The sequence below is a fragment of the Pongo abelii genome, chromosome 12 (assembly GCF_028885655.2).
Source record: "Pongo abelii isolate AG06213 chromosome 12, NHGRI_mPonAbe1-v2.0_pri, whole genome shotgun sequence".
Taxonomy (NCBI): Eukaryota; Metazoa; Chordata; class Mammalia; order Primates; family Hominidae; genus Pongo; species Pongo abelii.
Window position 1 is genome coordinate 85,141,638 of NC_071997.2, and position 22,654 is coordinate 85,164,291.

Below are 22,654 nucleotides of genomic sequence, written 5' to 3' on the forward strand. Positions count from 1 at the left end.
GAAAAAAAAGAAAACACAATGGGGTAGAAAATGCGGAAGTCATCCTGGTGATAGGCTGCAGAGAAAGCAAATGATTCAACACCGGGGGAAGAGGATCACTAGCAATTAGCAGGTCAGTGTTGACCTTAGCGAAAGTAGCTTCAGAAGAGACAGGACAGAGTCTAGAAGGCAATGGGTTGAAGAGTGTGCCAGTTATTAACTTATTGCCTCTTAGTTTCAAATTCAGGCCTGGCGAATCACCTGAGGTCAGGAGTTCAAGACCAGCCTGGGCCAACAAGGTGAAACCCCGTCTCTACTAAAAATACAAAAAAAAATTTAGCCAAGTGTAGTGGTGGGTGCCTATAATCTCAGCTACTTGGGAGGCTGAGGCAGGAGAATCCCTTGAACCTGGGAGGTGGAGGTTGCAGTGAGCTGAGATCGTGCCATTGCACTCCAGCCTGGGAGACAAGAGTGAAAACTCCGTCTCAAAAAAAAAAACCAACACATACACAAACCTAAAAAATTCACCCTTTGCACCTCTCTGTGAAAATGGATCTGAAGCTCTGTCAACAGAGGGTGCTAGAGAGGCACTGAAAAGGAAGGTTTTGTTTCCTAGCTCTGGTGTCCTGGGTTGACAGGCTCCTGCGGCATCCAGGGCTGCTCCATTATCCAGCTCTTGCAGCACGGGGTGGCTTCTCCAGGACGCTTCTGGGCCTGCAGTGGACAGCAGCCAGCAGCCAGCAGCCTCCCTGAGCATCTGTTCCATACCCCACCTGCTGGGGCAATATTATAGGCTGCTTTCCATGTCTGCTGAGACACCTACCTAGGAATAGCTTTCCCCCAGCATCCTAGAGCAGGGGTCAGCAAACATTTCCAATAAACATTTTAGACTCTGTGGGCCATTGGGTCTGTCACAACTACAACTGACCCTGAACATGGGTTTGAATTGTGCGGGTACATTTAAACACATTTTTTTCAATAAAAGTTACACCCAGTGTGCACCTGCCTCCCTTCTACCTCCTCTACCTCTTCTGCCTCTGCCACCCGGAGACAGCAAGACCAACTCTTCCTCTTCCTCCTCTCCTCAGCCTACTCAAAGCGAAAACTATGAGGATCAAGACCTTTATGATGATCCACTTCCACTTAATAAAGAGTAAATAGGGCCAGGCACGGTGGCTCACGCATGTAATCCCAGCACTTTGGGAGACCAAGGTGGGTGGATCACTTGAGGTCAGGAGTTCGAGATCAGCCTGGCCAACATGGCGAAACTCCGTCTCTACTACAAATACAAAAATAATCCGGGCATGGTGGTGCACATCTGTAGTCCCAGCTACTTGAGAAGCTGAGGCAGGAGAATTGCTTGAACCCGGGAGGCAGAAGTTGCAGTGAGCCGAGATCGTGCCACTGCACTCCAGCCTAGGCAACAGAGTGAGGCTCTGTCTCACCCACCCACCAAAAAAAAAAAAAAAAAAGAAAAGAAAAGAAAAAAGAAAAAGAAACCTTGTCTCTACTAAAAACACAAAAATTAGCCGGGCATGGTGGTGGGCGCCTGTAATCCTAGCTACTTGGTAGGCTGAGGCAGGAGAATTGCTTGAACCCTGCAGTGAGCCGAGATCACGCCAGTGCACTCCAGCCTAGGCTACCGAGCAAGATCCTGTCTCAAAAAAAAAAAAAAGAAAAAACAAAACAAAAACAAAAAAACAAAGAGGCTGGGCGCGGTGGCTCACACCTGTAATCCCAGCACTATGGGAGGTAGAGGTGGGTGGATCACAAGGTCAGGAGTTCGAGACCAGCGTGGCCAATATGGTGAAACTTCGTCTCTACTAAAAATACAAAAATTAGCCAGGCATGGTGGTGGGTGCCTGTAGTCAGCTACTCGGGAGGCTGAGGCAGAAGAATCGCTTGAACCTAGGAGGCGGAGGTTGCAGTGAGCCGAGATTGTGCCACTGCACTCCAGCCTGGCAACAGAGTGAGACTCTGTCTCAAAAAAAAAAAAGAAAAAGAAGAAGAAATTTGAAATGTCAAAGTTAAGAAATTCAGTTTAAAATGTTTTATTTCATAGCTCATAAAAAAGTATGTATGTACAAGACACAAGTAAATAGAAAGGCAGCTTTCAATCACAAATCAGATAGTTTTTCAAACTTTACCGTGGAAGCATATTTAATGCACACATTTGAACGTTACACATAAATAATTTTAACTATGGAGTCCAAGTTCTGGATTTTACATTAGATCTGCATATATAAGACATTTATGGTCAAATTTCAAGATTGGTAAAGCCAGTTTCAAGCTGCTTATATTTTGAGTACAGATTTCACTATTACAAATATATGATGTTAAACTAACGAACTCATGACCTTCAAAGATGTCTTCGTCCCACGCGCATACATTTGTAATTTGCGTCCACATTTGCTATTTCCTTTCTTCTGTAATCTTCAAATTATATAGTTATGCATTAAGTTCCCTATGCATCTCACCCATCTCCTTTATCTGAAACAGGAAAAAGTACAGAAAAAAATTCTAAATAATTTTTCAATCTTTTGTTCATTCTGAAAATAGTATTAAATAAAAATGAAATTAAAGGAACACAAGATAATTTTTTTCCACATTTATAAGACTTATTTAAATAAAAAAAGAAAAAGCCATATTGCAAGGAAACACACATTTAAGTGTTTTCAAGGTTCTATTTAGAGACAAGATCGCCAAAGTGACTAGGGCAAGTTGGAGGTAAGCTAGATCTTTAAGAATTAGATTTTTATTAAATGCATACTATTTTTAAGGCTAGGAAAAAAATGATTTACTTTCTATTATCAATCTTTCATTTTACATGTGGGGAAACTCAAGTTCAAAATTAGTGTTTGTCTCAGATCACACAACTAGTTACAGGCAAACTGAGACAATGATAATGACAACTGCTACTCTGTTGAGAAATATTTTCTTATGTGGCAAGCATGGGACTAACACTTTACACCGATTATGTTTAATCCTTGCAACAGGTCCATACTATCTATTATCCTCATTTTACAGATGAGGAAACATGGAGGCTTAAAGAAGTTATATAACTTTGCCCAGCCAAACCCAGGTCTGTACTGTTCTGCACTGCAACACTACATTGTCATTCTGCCTGTCTGTTACAGTTCAATTCAGGGTTAGTCTTGTAGATGTGCGGTCACCAAACCAAATAAGCCAGATGACCTACTACAGAATGGGAAAAAAATGCCAGTTTCTGGCTCTATTAGATTTTTTCCAATATTCCTTCATGTTTCTATTTTTATTATTTGCTAAAATATTAGTAAGTGGCCCATATACAACTACAAAGATACACAAAAATTGATAGATATATGAAAAATGTTATTGATAGGGTTCAAGGACAAGTGTTCATTCATATTCAATTCCAAGGGACCGAAACACAATAACAATCTGACATTTTGATGTCACACTAGTATAGACTAGTTAGTACACAATAGATTATGACAAATTAAGTTCATATTAAATGATTATTTCACTGGCATAGAGATAATAAATCAGATCATCAGTCACAATGAGTTTCTCCAAGGTGAATCCACTGGAGTATGCCTTTAGAAGATTCTGTTAGATGTTGACGCTTTGTAAAATAAAAACCATAGGCTCCCCATTCCACTCTTCTATGAGGCAGAAAATAGATGGTGATCTGCCATGGAACTCACGTAAGATTTAGGTAAGAGTACATTCTAAGACTGTCCCTAAGACCCTAAAGACAACAGTATAAAGGGACTCCAGTATAACTGAAATGCATCAGTGTGTAGGAAGGTAGAGTGATTAGGAGTAAGAGATTCAACAGGGCCTTTCTGTTTAGGTAAGTAATCCATTTACCTCAGCCTTCTCATACTTTGCCATTCTCTTCTTTCTGGAAATAACCTGAGTGGAAGAAAGACAACTATTGTTTTAGGACTGCTACTCAAAAAAAGTTTATCTAAACAGACATATATGCTTTTAATGGATACAATTTTGATCTGAAAAAAACTAATTTTAACACCTATCCATAAACATTTATTGTTTCTTAAATTAAAAATTTCACACCGGTACAGTGGCTCATGCCTGTAATCCCAGCACTTTGGGAGGCCGAAGCGGGAGGATCATCTGAGGTCAGGAGTTTCAGACCAGCCCAACCAACATGGTGAAACCCCATCTCTACTACAAATACAAAAATTAGCCAGGTGTCATGGTGTGCAACTGTAGTCCCAGCTACTCCGGAGGCTGAGGCACCAGAATTGCTTGAACCTGGGAGGCAGAGGTTGCAGTGAGTGGAGATTGCACCACTGCCCTCCAGCCTGGGCTACAGAGTAAGACCCTGTCTCTTAAAAATAAATAAGGTGGGCTGGGCGTGGTGGCTCACCAGTACTTTGTGGGGCCGAGGCAGGCGGACCACTTGAGGTCAGGAGGTCAAGATCAGCCTGGCCAACATGATGAAACCCCGACTCTACTAAAAATACAAAAAAATTAGCCGGGTGTGGTGGCAGGTGCCTGTAATCCCAGCTACTCGGGAGGCTGAGGCAGGAAAATCACTTGAACCTGGGAGGCAGAGGTTGCAGTGAGCCAAGATGGCGCCATTGCACTCCAGCCTGGGTGACAGAGTGAGACTCCATCTCTAAAAAAAATAAAAATAAAATAAAATAGGCCAGGCACAGTGGCTCATGCCTGTAATCTTACCACTTTCGGAGGCTGTGGTGGGTGGATCACTTTAGGTTAGGAGTTCAAGACCAGCCTGGCCAATATTGTGAAACCCCATCTCTACTAAAAATACAAAAATTAGCCAGGCGTGGTGGCAGGCACCTGTAATCCCATCTACTCGGGAGGCTGACGCAGGAGAATAGCTTGAACCCGGGAGGCAGAGGTTGCAGTGAGCCAAGATCGCACACCATTGCACTCCAGCCTGGGCAAAAGAAGGAGACTCTGTCTCAAAACAAAATAAAATAAAATAAAATAAAAATTTTCACTACTAAACAAAAAAAAGTCTACCACAACAAGTGAAACAAAGCAAAAAAAAAAAATCAAAAACAATGCTGGATCCAATGGGAGAACAAAAAAGAAAGAAAGAAAGAAAAAAAGGAAACAATGAATAATCTTTAAAGAAATTTAACAGTTTAGGCCAGGCATGGTGGTTCATGCCTATAATCCCAGCACTTTGGGAGGCCAAAGTGAGCAGATCACCTGACATCAGGATTTTGAGATCAGCCTGGCCAACATGGTGAAACCCCATCTCTACTAGAAATACAAAAAAATTAGCCAGGTATGGTGGTGGTGGTGCACGCCTGTAGTCCCAGCTACTTGGGAAGCTGAGGCAGGAAAATGGCTTGAACCTGGGAGGCGGAGGTTGCAGTGAGCCGAGATCGTGCCACTGCACTCCAGCCTGGGCAACAGAGCAAGACACCATCTCCCAAAAAAAAAAAAAAAAAAAGAAGAAGAAGAAGCCGGGCACAGTGGCTCATGCCTACAGTGGCTCATGCCTGTAATCCTAGCACTTTGAGAGGCCGAGGCAGGAGGATCACAAGGTGATGAGTTTGAGACCAGCCTGGCCAATACGGTGAAACCCCGTCTCTACTAAAAAATACAAAAATTAGCCGGACATGGTGGCTTCCACATGTAGTCCCGGCTACTCGGGAGGGTGAGGAAGGAGAATCAATTGAACCCGGCAGGCAGAGGTTGCAGTGAGCCGAGATCATGACACTGCACTCCAGCCAGGGCAACACAGCGAGACTCCATTTCTGGTTTTTTTTGTTGTTTTTTTTTTTTGAGACGGAGTCTTGCTCTGTCGCCCAGGCTAGAGTGCAGTGGTGCGGTCTCGGCTCAATGCAACCTCCGCCTCCCAGGTTCACGCCATTCTCCTGCCTCAGCCTCCCAAGTGGCTGGGACTACAGGCGCCCGCCACCACGCCCGGCTAATTTTTTGTATTTTTAGTAGAGACGGGGTTTCATCGTGTTAGCCACGATGGTCTCGATCTCCTGACCTTGTGATCCGCCCGCCTTGGCCTCCCAAAGTGTTGGGATTACAGGCGTGAGCCACTGCGTCCGGCCAGCGAGACTCCATTCCAAAAAAAAAAAAAAAAGAAATTTAACAGTTTGGTGTGCATTCTTCCACATCCTCCTTTTCCACACTAATACAAATATCATATATAAACACATGCATCTAAGTTTTGGGGTCTAAAAATGGGATTATGCAGTATCATCACCACCTATGCACAGCCTGTATCAACATCATAGCAACCATTCCAGATCCAAAGATAAAGATCGAACTCACTCACATTATTCCCTATCGTAGATAAAATAAACACAATTTACTCTCTTACTGATACACACTCAGGCTATTTTCCAGATTCACTTTTTCTGTTGTTTGTTTTTATTCTTTTTTTGAGACAGAGTTTTGCTCTCGTTGCCCAGGCTGGAGTGCAATGACATGATCTCGGCTCACTACAACCTCCGCCTCCTGGTGACTCTCCTGCCTCAGCCTCCTGAGTAGCTGGAATTACAGGCATGCACCACCATGCCTGGCTAATTTTGTATTTTTAGTAGAGACAGGGTTTCTCCATTTTGGTCAGGCTGGTCTCGGACTCCCGACCTCAGGTGATCTGCCCGCCTCAGCCTCCCAAAGTGCTGGGATTATAGGCGTGAGCCACCACGCCTGGCCAGACTCACCCTTACAAGCAATGCTATGATACAATAACTGAACGTGCTTCCTTATTGCACTTGTGTTTTCATTTATTTCTACAGGACAATTAGACTTCCAGCATTAACCACTTGTGTTCATTTGCCATCTGAAATTTCTATTAACTGTCTATCCTTACCTGTTGTCATTCTTTCTTTAGGTTTCCTCATCAATTTGTAAGAACTCTCTGTATAAATATCTATTTTTGCTTTATGCACCATATTTTTTTCATGCCCATCGTTGATATTTTTTACTTTACAGTTTCTTTGCCATATAAAACATTTAATTTTAATGAAGCCTATATATACATATATATATATATATGTATATATAGGACTAGGTGCAATGGCTCACGCCTGTAATCCCAGCAGTTTGGGAGGCTAAGCCAAAAGTGCTTGAGCCCAGGAGTTCAAGCCCAGCCTCGGCAGCCACAGCAAGACCTCGTCTCTACTAAAAATTAAAAAATTAGCCAGGTATGGTGGCACATACCTGTAGTCCTTGCTACTTGGGAGGATGGGTCAGGAGGATTACTTAAGTCCAGGAATTGGAGGTTGCAGTGAGCTATAATCATGCCACTGCACTGCAGCCTGGGTGACACACCAAGACCCTCTCTCAAAATATACATACACATATATGTATCTTTTCTTTCATGGATTCCTGATTTCTTGCCTTACATGGTTTCCCCTACCACAAGGTTGTACAAACATTCCCTCAATTAATTTTCTTGGGACTTTACTTTTTTATATTTTTAAAAATGTAAATGTCTTTGAAAATGGATACACTGCCCAACTCCTTTCCTACTGCTGTGCTCTGGACATGCCACCCTCACACAGCTGAGCAATATGTCCAGCCTGGTGGAGTGAAATAGGAATTCGACTTTCGTTTTGTTCCAGATGGATAGCCAAACATGGTTGATTGAACTGGAAATATAAGTTCCCAAATACCCTCAAACCTATTTCTGAATTCTGTTGTGTTAGTGATTTTTCTTTTTTCTTTTTTTTTTTTTTTTTGAGACAGAGTTTCACTCTTGTTGCCCAGGCTGGAATGCAATGGCATGATCTCAGCCGCAACCTCCACCTCCTTGGTTCAAGTGATTCTCCTGCCTCAGCCTCCTGAGTAGCTGGGATTACAGGCATGAGCCACCATGCCCGGCTAATTTTGAATTTTTAGTAGAGATGGGGTTTCTCCATGTTGGTCAGGCTGGTCTCGAACTCCTGACCTCAGGTGATCCAGCCGCCTCAGCCTCCCAAAGTGCTGGGATTACAGGCGTGAGCCACTGTGCCTGGCCTTTTTTTTTTTTTTGAGACACAGTCTTGCTCTGTCACCCAGGTTAGAGTGCAGTGGCATGATCTTGGCTCACTACAACCTCCGCTTCCCAGGTTCAAGCTATTCTCCTGCCTCAGCCTCCCGAGTAGCTGGGATAACAGGCACGTGCCACCACGCCCAGCTAATTTTTTGTATGTTCAGTAAAGACAGGGTTTCACCATGTTGGCCAGGCTGGTCTCGAACTCCTGATCTCAAGTGATCCACCCGCCTCAGCCTTCCAAAGTGCTGGGATTACAGGCCTGAGCCATCACACCTGGCCAGTGTTAGTAAGATTTCTTGATACCGAAGCATCCTTACATTCCTAAAATAAACCTTTTACTTCTTCAAGCAATACATTCTTTTGCTGAAGCACTGTTAAATTCAATTTGCTCATCTTTACTTGGAAGTATTGATTCACATATCACTTTTAACTTTTTTCTGTGGCTAATGTTAACTTTGTGTTCTGTTGTTTCATCTTATTGAGAGGTTTGGGGGTTCAGGTATTTTGCACTAGGTGTTGAATTGTCTGCAGTGAGAACTAACACACTTGCTGCTAGATGGCAATTTAACTGGCCTGTGAGGTGCACAGCCACAAGCTTTTTACTATTAGTATCCTTTCTTGCTTCATAAAATGACTTTTGTAAAAAGAGACCAGAAATACAATAGATTCATTCACCATAAAAAAATTATTTAAAAATGAAGATTTTTTTCCCTGAATGTTTTGGAATATGGATGTTACTTCTTCATATTTCCTTTTTTCTTTTTTTTTTTTGAGACAGGGTCCTGCTCTGTTGCCCAGGCTGGAGTGCAGTGGTGTGATCATGGCTCACTGCAGCTTTGACCTCCTAGGCTCAACTGACCACTCCCACGTCAGCCTCCTAAGTAGATGGGACCACAGGTGCAAGCCATCACGTCTGGCTAATTTTTGTATTTTTAGTACAGATAAGGTTTCACCATGTTGCCTAGCCTGGTCTCAAACTCCTGGGCTCAAGTGATCCACCTGTCTCAGCCTCCCAAAGTGTAGGGATTACAGGTGTGAGCCACTGCGCCCAGCCATTATTACTTTTTCTTGAAAAAATATACCCTTAAATGAAATTTTACTTGTTCCGTACTCACCAGCACAACAATTCCAGCAACAATTGCTATCACCACAACCACAATAACAGCAATAACACCAGCTTTTAGACCCTGCATTGAGAATTCAGGTGCTTTTTCATCAACATAATAAATTAAAGTTTGACCAGGATCCAGATCCAGTTGTTCCCCATTTACTGTCAGGTCCATTTTCTTAGAACGAAACAAGGATTCACCTTTAACCTGTATTGAAAAGGAATTAAAGATATTTAAGAAAACCAACCATGGCCACATATAATTGCATACAAATTGTATGCCAAAAGAACCGCTGCCAAGAATCTTTATGGTTTTAGTGATAACAATCTAATCTACTGGAACTTTAAAAAACTGTTTATTACAGGAACCTTTCAACATACACGAAAGTAGAAAGAGTAGTGCAATGACGCCCATGTACCTATCATCCTGATGCAAGGACAACAACACATAGCCTCTCTTACTTCATCTTCTCTTCCTTTTATCCCTTCACTCCCACCCAGATTATTTTGAAGCAAACCTCATATTTCAGCAGAAAATACTTCACTATAATATATTAAAGTTTAAACAAAATATTTTAATCATACCAGTTACACAGTCTTTTTTAACACTCTTATTTGTGTAAATTATAAATATCATAGGGGAGCATATATGCACAAACTAAGTAACCACCAAGTAGATATAAATAAGAATTATAAGAAAGAGGGGAGATATTTTAGGCAGAACAATTTGATAAGAGGCATAAATATACAAACAAGCAAGATGCATGTGAGTAACAGCGAGGACAAAATTAATGGCAGCAGCAGAACTATTTGGTTGATCTATTAGCGGAGAAAAAGGTGATGAAATATATTTAATTCATTGAGGCATGATAGACTACATTCCTGAACACAGGAATGGAATAAAGAAGATTATACTCACATCTTTTTCAAAATAATAAGCCACATCAGCTATGTCCACATCATTCTGAGTTTTTTGAGTAGAATTTTGAACCAGATCAATAGTGATAACATTATTCTCATACTGGGGAAAAAATTGAATAATACAAATTAATAATAATATAATCAAAATCATTTGAAAATAACATTATTTGAGAATCAGAATATTCAGTGTTTGATTTTCTATAATCTACATGCATTACTGTTCCTTTCCATTAGTGGATAATTAGGTTTATCACTAATCAAGAAATCTTTGGGAGGTCTCTAAATCTATCAAAGGGAAATAAGACAGCCATGCAACCAAACGTAATTACAATGTACAATTTTTCCTAAGAGAATTTTCTTATATTGAAAAGATTTTTAAATAAGATGTGAAAGTATTTTATTTGGATTAGAACTACTTTAAAACTAAATTACTAAAGAAATGCAAGGTAAGGCCAGGTGCAGTGGCTCATGCCTGTAATCCCAGCACTTTGGGAGGCTGAGGTGGGCATATCACCTGAGGTCGGGAGTTCGAGACCAGCCTGACCAACATGGAGAAACCCCATCTCTACTAAAAATACAAAATTAGCCGGGCGTGGTGGCACATGCCTGTAATCCCAGCTACCAGGGAAGCTGAGGCAGGAGAATCGCTTGAACTTGGGAGGCAGAGGTTGTGGTGAGCCAAGATCGCACCATTGCACTCCAGCCTGGGCAACAAGAGCGAAACTCCATCTCAAAAAAAAAAAAAAAAAAAAAAAAGAAAGAAAGAAAGAAAAAGAAATCCAAGGTAAAACGCAGTATGCACTTACCATGTTGTTTTTTTGTTTTGTTTTGTTTTGTTTTTGAGATGGAGTCTCGCTGTGTCGCCCAGGCTGGAGTGCAGTGGCACAATCTCGCCTCACTGCAAGCTCCGCCTACCGGGTTCACGCCATTCTCCTGCCTCAGCCTCCCCAGTAGCTGGGACTACAGGCGCCCGCCACCACACCCGGCTAACTTTTTTGTATGTTTTTACTAGAGATGGGGTTTCACTGTGTTAGCCAGGATGGTCTCGATCTCCTGATCTTGTGATCCACCTGCCTCGGCCTCCCAGTGCTGGGATTACAGGCGTGAGCCACTGCGCCCGGCCATTATGTTGTTTTTAAAGAGTAAAAAAAGTATATTCTTTCTAAAGAGTCTTGAATAAACTCATACTGCCTTTAAAGAGTTCCGTCACACTATTCAAGCTTCTTTTTATTTTTTAAACCAGAGTTTAAAGAGTTAAGTAAGGGCTAACTGGTTAAGGACTAGTTCCTTAAAGCAGAGAAGATGGGAGCTCCAGTAACATCCTAAAGTAAATATGCACCAAAACTATATTTACCAAAAGTAATTTTGGTGCTTATTTACTTTAAGATGTTACTGGAGCTCATCCACAGGGACAGGTTCTCCAGGATAAGAAAACGCAAATGTTTTAGGGATACTAAGAGATACTACGTTTTCTTTAGGAGTAAAACTAGGCTTTTCAAAGACTATGGAAGGAAAACAACGATAACCAAAAACAGTGGGCCGGGCGTGGTGGCTCACACCTGTAATCCCAACACTTTGAGAGGCTGAGGCAGGCAGATCACTTAAGGCCAGGAGTTCAAGACCAGCCTGGCCAACATAGCAAAACCCCGTCGACACTAAAAATACAAAAATTAGCTGGGCGTGGTGGCATGTGCCTGTAGTCCCAGCTCCTCAGGAGGCTGAGGCATGAGAATTGCTTGAACCTTGGAGGCAGAGGTTACAGTGAGCCAAGATCTTGCCACGACACTCCAGCCTGGGGAACAGAGCAATAGCCTGTCTTAAAGAAACAAACAAAAAAACAGTAACAGGAAATTCACATTAAGTACCCAGATCTGAAACTGCTGCTCCAGTAAGTGTATTTTAACCACCACTCAAATCACTGGCTGTCCTTATACTCAAAACATACTGTCTCACCAACTGTCTGCTAAAGCTCACTTATTAAAAAATCATACCAAAATATTTGTGATAAATTTTGGATCCAGTTGATAACGCGTTGTGATCTCCTTCTGAAGTGCACTGTAAAGAATTTAAAATCTGTATTAAAAAAAAATGTTTGTACCACACAACAGTAAAAAGCACTACTCTTTAAGCAGATAGCTCAGGGTCTAAAATTGTCATTAAAGTTAAAATTTTTCTGCCATTTTGCAACTGTGATAATAATAATTGATTCAGGCTAGAATCATCCATTGATATTCAAACTGCTGGGTACCAGTTTAGTTAGAAAAATAACATTTACTTAGTATCCAAGTATCTGCCCATAGATTATTTATGGATTACAAAAGGAGAATGGTAACTTCACACGGGAAAAACCTGGTGGATACCACTTTAACCAAAGTTTACATTACTAGTAAAGGGACAAGCTGACATCATGCAACTCCTAATGTGAAGTACTATAAAGGACACAAGATCGCTTAAGTAGTTTTCCTGTCAAAAATGCATAACCTGTTTTTAGTTAAGAGGAAGCATCAAGGCCCGGGCGAGGTGACTCACACCTGTAATCCCAGCACTTTGGGAGGCTGAGGTGGGAAGATCACCTGAGGTCGGGAGTTTGAGATCAGCCTGACCAACATGGAGAAACCCCGTGTCTACTAAAAATACAAAAAAAATTAGCCAGGCATGGTGGTGCATGCCTGTAATTCCAGCTACTCGGGAGGCTGAGGCAGGAGAATCGCTTGAATCCAGGAAGCAGAGGTTGCAGTGAGCCGTGATTGCACCATTGCACTCCAGCCTGAGCAACTAAAGGGAAACTCCAACTCAAAAAATAAAAAAAAAAGAGGAAACATCAGACAAATCAAAATTTGAGGGACATTATATATAATGACTTGCCCATGCTCTTCAAAAATAGCAAGTTCATGGAAGACAAAGAAAGGCCAAGAAACTGTTCGATATTAAAAGAGACTAAAGAGTCATGACAACTAAATGTGATACATGATCTTGGATGGGATCCTGAATCAGAGGGGAAAAATTACTACAAAGGACAATATTGGGAAAATGGGCACAACGTGATATAACATTAAATTTCCTGGCTGGGCATGGTGGCTCACACCTGTAATCCCAGCACTTTGGGAGGCAGAGGCGGGAGGATCACAAGTTCAGGAGTTCGAGACCAGCCTGGCCAATATGGTGAAACCCTGTTTCTACTAAAACTACAAAAATTAGCAGGGCATGGTGGCAGGCACCTGTAGTCCCAGCTACTTCGGAGGCTGAGGCAGGAGAATTGCTTGAACCCGGCAGGCAGAGGTTGCAGTGAGCTGAGATCACGCCACTGCACGCCAGCCTGGGTGACAGAGTGAGACTCCGTCTAAAAAAAAAAAATTTCCTAAATTTGATCGTTGTATAGTGCCTTATATAAAAGAATGCCTTTTGTTCTTAGGAAAAGATACACTAAAGTACTTAGGGGTAAAGGGGCCTGATGTCTACAACTTGCTCTCATGTGCTTCTGGGAAAAATATTTATACATGCATAGATACACTGATATAAAGCACACACACATGTTCATCCACACATACACATATAAAAAGCAAATGTGCCAAAATGTTAATTGGTGAATCTGAGTGAAGGGTATTCCCGGAATCTCTGTGCTCTTCTTGCAACTCTATTTCAAGTAACTTTATTTTTCAGAAATATAAAAAAGCATTTAGACTTGGTTTTCCTAATGGTGTAGGATGGAAGATTTGAGCCATCAATTGTGCAAGAATAATATGACGCATTTAATGGCACTTACGTCCGCAAACTTTTACCATCATAAGGTTTTTCTCTTGCTTTGTGTTTTAGTTCAATGATGATCCAGCTATGAAGTAAAAAGACAATGTCAGTTGACTGTAACTCAGTCTTTTATACTATTTTCCTAATAAGCTAATCCTAAAATTCTCGAATTATAAGGACTAAGAGAAAAAAAATTTATGCAGTAGATATTCCCATAATTTCTTCCCTTACACATCCTTCATAAAGGACACACCCAGGAGGGAACACCCTTTCTAATATTGACTGTCTGTTCTCTGGACACAATACATAAAGTCACATGAAGTCAAGGTTTAGCTGGCAGTGTCGTGCCCTGTTCAACTGAAAAGATAAAAAGGCATGAAAGGGCCGGGCATGGTGGCTCACACCTGTAATCCAGCACTTTGTGAGGTGGATTGCCTGAGGTCAGGAGTTGGAGACCAGCCTGGTCAACATGGTGAAACCCCATCTCTACTAAAATACAAAAATTAGTCAGGTGTGGTATAGCTGTAGTCCCAGCTACTCAGGAGGCTAAGGCAGGAGAGTCGCTTGAACCCGGGAGGCAGAGGTTGCTGTGAGCTGAGATTGTGCCACTGCACTCCAACCTGGGCAACAAGAGTGGAAACTCCGTCTCAAAAAAAAAAAAAGAAAAGAAAAGAAAAAACAAAAAACAAAAGAAAGGGCACAAAGAGAAAACTGACGAGGCTCCAGAAAACCAAAATAGAAAAACAGAAAGTGCCCACTTTGGTCCTGACATCCTTTCCAGTTTCTAGTCCCTTCCAATGAAGTATTTTTTTTGCTTAAGCTAGCATGAGTGGGTTTCTGTTCCTTTTCATTAAACAATCCCTAAAACAAGCATATCTCACTTTTAAAACACAATCAATGAGCAAATACATAGGTTAAATTACATACATTTACTACTAATGCAACGACGAAATACTGAATAATGTTAAGATATAAAAGAAAAATTATACCTAGTATGCTACCATTTATGTAAAAATAATAAAACAGATATATAACAAATGCATCAACTGTCTCTGGAAGGTTATAGAATAATCAGTAACATCAATTCTATGGAGGTCCACTGGGTAGCGCGGGGGACTGGAATGAGAAGTAAGCTTTTCACTGGACACTCATATCTTCTGAATTCTAAACCATGAAATCATATTACATAATCAAAAATAAATTTAATTAAATGAATCTGAACAGCATGAAAACAAGTAGTATAGGCAGCCCCACTCACTAGGTTCTCACTCGCTCAGAGCAGGTTATTTCAGTGTCCTTGTCTGTTCTTCTGACCCCAGCAGTGTTCACACACCAGCACGTGGAGGTGCCGTTGCACTGCTTGGCCTTAAAGAGCCCGCTTTCATCGCAGTCAGGATCATAAAGCCCATCATTGTCCTGGAGGGCCCCTTCAGGTTTTGCTCTTCTCCCAAGTTTTGAGCCATTCATTTCTGCCTTCATCACCAAACATTTGGCAGCCACTGAAAAAGAAACCTTAATGCCAAGCTGAAAAATAACTGATTTCATGATTACAGGAAAAAAAAATTAACTCTAAAGTTCCAGGGTCAAAGATTATTTGAAATTTAGATGTTCCCACACTTACTTTATAACATGATTCAGATTTAAGCCAATAAAACTCTTTCCAACTTAAGGCACATCAATTAAAGAAGTATTAAGTCAAAATAAAGCTTACAGGTAATAAGGATATTTTACTCACGCTTTGAGCAAATGACAGTATTTTGTGCACCAATTGAAGTACACTGGCATTGACTATTGTTATTCATAAAGCAGTTTACGGCCAGCTTGTAGTTTTCACAGACACATTCTAGAAAATTAAAAAAAAAATCTACTTTAAAATGTGGCTCTATTAACTCTCATGTCCCAGCTAAGTTATACTGTAATAATAATGCCTAAAGTTACAAGGACACAAAACCTTAAAAAGTGGTCCTGAATGTTTTATTTTTCAGCTATAGACTACTGCCTAAATGCCTGGCACTTGCTAAAGTTTGCATACTGTATACAGACACATAATTTAATCTGCATGCATTCCTTTGAGATAGGGTCTCACTCTGTGGCCCAGGCTGGAATGCAGTGGCACAATCTTGGCTTACTGCAGCCTGGACCTACTGGACTCAAGTGATCCTCCCGTCTCAGTCTCCCAAGTAGCTCGGACTACAGCCATGCACCACCATGCCTGGCTAATTTTTAACTTTTTGTAGAGACGGGTTTTCGCTATGTTGCCCAGGCTGGTTTTGAACTCCTGGCCTCAAGCAATCCTCCCGCCTCAGCCTCCCAAAGTGCTGGGATTATAGGCATGGGCCACTGTGCCTGGCCTCCCGTTACAATTTTTTAAAACAAGAACACAGCTCTCCAACCATCATTTCTAGCTTTGTCTTTGTGAAACTCCCAGTCTTAGCTCCTTCCACACTCCTGTCCTGCTAAATAACATCCCTGTTAGCCACTGCCTTTTTTTGATTTTCTTCTTGAGACAGGGTCTCTGTCGTGCAGGCTGGAGTGCAGTGGTACGATCGCAGCTCACTGCAACGTCCATCTCCCAGGATCAAGTGATTCTCCTGCCTCAGCCTCCCGAGTAGCTGGGACTACAGGGGTCCGCCACCACACTTGGCTAATTTCTGTATTTTTAGTAGAGACGGGGTTTCAGCATAATGGCCAGGCTGATCTCAAACTCCTGACTTCGTGATCCGCCCGCCTTGGCCTACCAAAGTGCTGGGATTACAGGTGTGAGCCACCGCGCCCGGCTTTTTTTTGTATTTTTAGTAGAGATGGGTTTTCACCATGTTGGTCAGGCTGGTCTAGGACTCCTGACCTCAGGTAATCCACCCACCTCGGCCTCCTAAAGTGCTGGGATTACAGACGTGAGCCACCATGCCCGGCTGTCACTGCCTCTTTTACAAAAAAAATCAACTATTCCAATTCTAGGATCTGCGAATCCTCACCTTCTCTCGCTCTCCTACCCCATTTTCTTAAATGAGGGATGTTTCCTTTGGGGCTTAACAGGAATATATTCAATCTTTAAACCATTTTATATCTTGGAAAAATTACACTTTCAACTGCAGTTATAGTCCTCCCTGTAAGTGAGTTTCCTAACTAAATTAAATCCTAGCACCTGATTTGGAAAGTGATACTAAGCAGCCCATTCTGGGTTATTGATGTCAGTTTAACAGTTTTGTCCTTAACAACCTCAAAAGTTCATTTAACTTCGAATTGGCAAGACTATCTAATTCCTTTTGTCTAATTAAAAGAGCACAATCATTAAAAACAAAAACTATCTCCTCAGTTCAAATGAAGAGGGAAAAAAAGAAAAAGCTAGCATGACAAACCAGAGTTTTTATATTGATCCTTCGTATCCCAAGTACCCTAAGTTGATTTCAATTTTTCCCTGTTCAAGTTATAATCGATATGAACCACCTTTAATCTGCACAACACTAAACTCAATACTGGGGTCACAAAAGGGGAAAATACAGCACTTGTTCTCAAGCGTTTAAATCTTCTGCATCCCCATCCTGTACTTGTTTAAAACACACTGTTCATCCCTAAGGGGCGTGAAATTTAAATCAGACCAGTCAGGTGCAGACTTTCTGAGCACAAACCTGTAGCAGCTATGACCACTTTAAAGCAATTTAACATTAAGTATGTAGTCCCAGATTGAAGCCAGAAAAACATGAGTTGACTAAACTGCATTACTTTGAGAGTATAATTACTGAATTTAGCCCACTCCATTGGTGAAAGTGTAAAAGCCCTTCCAGAGAGCTTTGGCAAACGCCACTCCACTTCTAGGCACCATCTTACAAATAAATCAAGAGATGCCGGACCGGTGGCTCATGCCTGTAATCCCAGCACTTTGGGAGGTCCAAGTAAGAGCATCACTTGAGCCTGGGAAATGGAGGATGCAGTGACATGTAAATGTGCCACTGCACTCCAGGCTGAACGACAGACGGAGACACTGTTTCCAAAAAAAAGAGAGAGAGAGAGACGACAGCCAAGTTGTTTATTCCACAGTTAAGAGAAACTGAAATCAAACTACATGTCTAACATTTGAATAATGGTGCAACATACCAGTCACCATTTTAAATCTTGTTTTTAAGGCCGGGTGTGGTGATGCACGCCTGTAATCCCAGCACTCTGGGAGGCCCAGAAGGAGTGATCACTTGAGCCCAGCAGTTCGAGACCAGCCTGGGCAACATAGCAAGGTCTCGTCTCTACAAATACAAATATTCGGCTGGCACGGTGGCTTACGTCTGTAATCCCAGCACTTTGGGAGGCCAAAGTCGGTGGATCACCTGAGGTCAGGAGTTCGAGACCAGCCTAGCCAACATGGCGAAACCCGTCTCTACAAAAAATACAAATTAGCTGACCGTGGTGGTGCATGCCTGTAGTCCCAGCTACTCGGGAGGCTGAGGCAGGAGAATCGCCTGAATTGCAGTGAGATGAGATCGCGCGGTTGTACTCCAGCCTGGGTGACAAGAGTGAAATTGTCTCAAAAAAAAAAAATAATAATAATAATAATAAATAATAAATACAAAAATTAGCCAGCCATAAAGGCTGAGGCAGAAGGATGGTCTGAGGCCGGGAGGCGTAGTCTACAATGAGTCAAGATCGTGCCATTGCACTCCAGCCTGGGCGACAGAACAAGACTGGTTTCAAATAAAATAAAATAGGCCGGGCACGGTGGCTCACGCCTGTAATCACAGCACTTTGGGAGGCGGAGGCGGGCGGATCATGAACTCAGGAGTTAGAGACCAGCCTGACCAACATGGAGAAACCCCGTCTCTACTAACAATACAAAAATTAGCGGGGGGTGGTGGCGCGCGCCTGTAATCCCAGCTACGCTACTCAGGAGGCTGAAGCAGGAGAATCACTTGAACCCGGGAGGCGGAGGTTGCAGTGAGCCGAGATCGCGCCATTGCACTCCAGCTTGGGCGACAGAGCAAGACTCAGTCTCAAAAAATAAAATAAAATAAATAAATAAATAAAAAGAAAGATACACCTAATTACTAATTATGGGAATCTCAAAATGCTGGGATTATAGGTTTTTACTCTTTACGGTTATTATTTCTGCGTTCCCTACAATAAGCTTGGCATTACTCATATGATCCTTAGAAAAGGGAAAACACCCACACGCCCTGTGTAGTCCAGGCCGCCTGCCGCGCGCAGGTGCATAGCGGCCCTGGAGGCCCCCCTGCGGGCACCTATCCCCGCCTGAGGCCCACATCCGGGGCCCGCTGCAAGGACAAGGGCGAGCTGGCTGGTCCCTGTCGCAGAGACTCCGCTACCGGCTGGGGCTGTTTTGGAACCCCAAGTCCACCCCGAACCGAGGACGTGGGTGCGCTAGGGCGCGAGGCACCGGTTCTGGGGCCGCAGGAAACCCGAACGTGGCCACTCCGTTCCCCACCTGTCCCCCGCCTCCGCCCTGGGCCATTTCCCTACCGAGGCGAGCAAAGCTGCAAAGTGAGGCTGCTCCCCGGGACGGCGCGAGTGAGCGCCTCCTCGCCGTTTCCTACCGCGCGGAGGGCCTGGGCCGGGGCACGGCCGCGCCGTCCGGTCTCCAGGCTGGAAAGCGCGGCCTCTTGGTCCCCTCCCTATTATTCCCGTTTCGGGGGCCGCGGGCCGGGGGCCGGGGGCCGCTGCCCCCCAGCCCAGCCCAACTCCACAACTCTTCTCCAAGTCGGCGCCTCACCTTTCTGAGCCGCGGCAAAAGTCGCCGTCGCCGCGGCAAGCAGAAGCCCGAACGCGAGGACCTGCGGGGGCGCCATGCTGCGCGCGCGCCGAGAAGAGGGGCGCGGGAGGGGCCGAGGACTCGCGGGAGGGCGTGCGCCGGGAGTGGGGCACGAGGAGCCGGCCCGGCAGCGCGAGGCCTGGGGCGCGCGGGTCCGCGTCGGGAGGACAACGACGAGGGGGTCCCCGGACCCCGTCGAGGGTGCTCGCTCTCCGAAAGACTAGCGCTCTGTGTGCGCGGCGGGGCGGAGCGCACACCTGCCCGACCTGGCGGCCCCGCCTCTCGGCCCCCTCCCGGGACTGCTCACCTCTGGCCGCTGGTGCTCGTTGATGAGTCACCGCCCGGGAGTAGGGAGTGAATAGGCTCCCCTCCCCCAGCCCCGGCGCTGCCGTTGGGGCGCCGCCCCCTCCACAGGTGTGGGCCCGCGCGCCCCGCTCCGCCCCGCCCCAGGTGCTTCCTCTCCATGGCGGCGTTAGGGATGTTTGGTGGCCTCTGAGGAGGTTTGAAGATTCTGAGCTGAGACTTCCTTTTAACCGGAGGAGCGCTGCTCTGAAGCCTTGAAGAACGGGGCCTGGGGGAAAGGGTGCGGAGACTGCATAGAGGAACATGGAGGCTAAAGGAAATACAAACACAAGCAGAGAACCTTCCAGAACACTATAAAAAAGACCTTTGAGCTTTTACCTGGCAATTTAATTATACTCTTTTGAAATTAGAAAAAAAAAAAAACAAAGAAGAGGAAAGAAGAAATCTCCTTGGCGCTCTTAGGAAGAAAATGAGTATTTCTTTATAATTACTCTCAATAATTCTTTTTTCGTTTTCATAAGCATTTCTGGCACTTGAAGATGTAAGAAAAGGTGTTCCCAGGCCGAGCGCGGTGGCTCACGCCTGTAATCCTAGCACTTTGGGAGGCCGAGGCGGGCGGATCACCTGAGGTTAGAAGTTCGAGACCAGCCTGACCAACATGGAGAAACCCCGTCTCTACTAAAAATACAAAATTAGCCGGGCGTGGTGCCGCATGCCTGTAATCCCAGCTACTCGGGAGGCTGAGGCATGAGAATAGCTTGAACCTGGGAGGCAGAGGTTGCAGTGAGCAGATATCGTGCCACTGCACTCCAGTCTGGGCGACAGGAGCAAGACTCCGTGTCAAAAAAAAAAAAAAAAAAAAAGAGAGAAAAGAAGAGGTGTTCCCATAGAGCCAAATACTGAGAACCGAGATGATTTCGGGTTTTGGTTACTATTAAAGAACAATGTTGATGAGGCCTTCGGAAAGAAAATATAGGCAAATAGAAACAAAGGACAGTAATCGATTTCCGTGCTAATGAATTCAAATCACAACACACTGTATTATTACAATATTAAAATAATTATAAAGACTTCATAGATATACTATTTAGTGTTTTTAATGTTATTTTTGTTAGCTGCAATATCATTGTAACCTATTTTTAAAAGCTTTTTATCCACTGAAGAAATCATAGAAGTAAGAGTTAAAAAGAGGAAAGGAGGCTGGGCACGGTGGCTTGTGCTTGTAATCCCAGCACCTTGTTGGGGGCAGAGGTGGGCAGATTAGGAGATCAGGAGTTGGAGACCATCCTGGCCAACATGGTGAAACCCGTCTCAACTAAAAATACAAAAATTAGCCAGGTGCGGTGGCAGGCACCTGTAATCCCAGCTACTCAGGAGGCGGAGGCAGGAGAATCGCTTGAACCAGAGGGTCGGAGGTTGCGGTGAGCCGAGATCAGACCGCTGCACTCCAACCTGGTAACAGAGCAAGACTCCCATCTCAAAAAAAAAAAAAAAAAAAAGAGGAAAGGTAAAAAAGCAATTTTAAGATTCAGCTAAGTTTGATTAATTTCTACAAGTATACGTCAAATCAAAGCTTATGTTTATATTAAAACAATCATTTCTATGTTGTATTCTGTTGAAGTGCAGGCAAGTTGATTAATGTAAATAGTCATGCTGTTCTAAGTACCTCTATAATTTGTTTTGTATAATTTAAATTTCACTTGGTATATGAAATAAGCTATTTAGGCCAGGTACGGTTGTTCACGCCTGTAATCCCAGCACTTTGGGAGGCCGAGGCAGGTGGATCACCTAAGGTCAGGAGTTCGAGACCAGCCTGGCCAACATGGTGAAACCCCGTCTCTACTAAAAATACAAAAAGTTAGCCAGGCGTGGTGGCGGGCGCCTGTAATCCCAGCTACTCAGGAGACTGAGGCAAGAGAATCACTTGAACCTGGGAGGCAGAGGTTGCAGTGAACCAACATTTTGCCATTGCACTCCAGCCTGGGCAACAAGAGCGAAACTCCGTCTCAAAAAAAAAAAAAAGGAATAGTACTAACAACTCAGGAACAAGTTAACCAGATTTTTATTGTCTGCTGAATTTTGGATGTTTTCAGGAAGTTTGCCTTTCTCCAAATTACATGTACTTTTCCCAAGAATAATCTAACTGGTTATTGTGGCTTTATTGGCAAAATGTTCCATTCTGAGGTCTAAATCTGTTCACCTAATCTGGAGAACTTCATCTTCTTATAACTGGACAGCTATTTATTGTTAATTACAATAAAGTGAATTGAGTAAGCATAATTATTAAATAAATGACAAAATACCAGACTAATCTCTGACTCGTTGTATCTGAGTATACATCCAGGGTATTTTTTCTTTTCTTTTTTTTTTTCTTTCTTTTTTTGAGGCAGAGTTTTGCTCTTGTTGCCCAGGCTGGAGTGCAATGGCATCATCTCAGCTCACCACAACCTCCACCTCCCGGATTCAAGCAGTTCCCTGCCTCAGCCTCCTGAGTAGCTGGGATTACAAGCATGTGCCACCACGTCCGGCTAATTTTTTGTATTTTTAGTAGAGATGGGGTTTCTCCATGTTGGTCAGGCTGGTCTCGAACTCCTGACCTCAGGTGATCCGCCCACCTCAGCCTCCCAAAGTGCTGGGATTACAAGCTTGAGCCACCACACCCAGCCGATCGAGGGTATTTTTTCTTTTTCTTTTTTTTTTTTTGAGATGGGATCTTGCTTTGTCACCCAAGCTGGAGTGCAATGGCATGATCTTGGCTGACTGCAGCCTGCACCTCTTGGTTTCAATCAATTCTCCTGCCTCAGCCTACTGAGTAGCTGGGATTACAGGCGCCCACCACCACACCTGGCTAATTTTT

General features: G+C 43.5%; 1 protein-coding gene across 1 annotated transcript; it reads right to left on the reverse strand.

Moving 5' to 3' along the window:
- Positions 1 to 2,014: 2,014 nt before the first annotated feature.
- Positions 2,015 to 22,067, reverse strand: EPCAM (epithelial cell adhesion molecule). The gene is made up of 9 exons (XM_002812053.6): positions 19,456 to 22,067; positions 15,475 to 15,582; positions 14,998 to 15,238; positions 13,759 to 13,824; positions 11,987 to 12,050; positions 9,994 to 10,095; positions 9,082 to 9,282; positions 3,832 to 3,876; positions 2,015 to 2,469 (listed from the first exon to the last, which is right to left on the reverse strand). The coding sequence occupies exons 1-9, from the start codon at positions 19,529 to 19,531 to the stop codon at positions 2,428 to 2,430; spliced, it is 945 nt and encodes a 314-aa protein (XP_002812099.4). The 5' UTR covers positions 19,532 to 22,067; the 3' UTR covers positions 2,015 to 2,427.
- Between the last annotated feature and the right edge of the window lie 587 nt (positions 22,068 to 22,654).

What these genes read in the sequence shown, in the direction of transcription:
- EPCAM (XM_002812053.6), bottom strand. Translation starts at nt 19,531, where the DNA reads ATGGCGCCCCCGCAGGTCCTCGCGTTCGGGCTTCTGCTTGCCGCGGCG. An exon ending in TTTTGCCGCGGCTCAGAAAG is followed by an intron (nt 15,583 to 19,455) that starts GTGAGGCGCCGA and finishes TTAATTTTCTAG; the next exon opens with AATGTGTCTGTGAAAACTAC. An exon ending in CTTATTATTTTGAAAAAGAT is followed by an intron (nt 9,283 to 9,993) that starts GTGAGTATAATC and finishes TTTTCAATACAG; the next exon opens with GTTAAAGGTGAATCCTTGTT.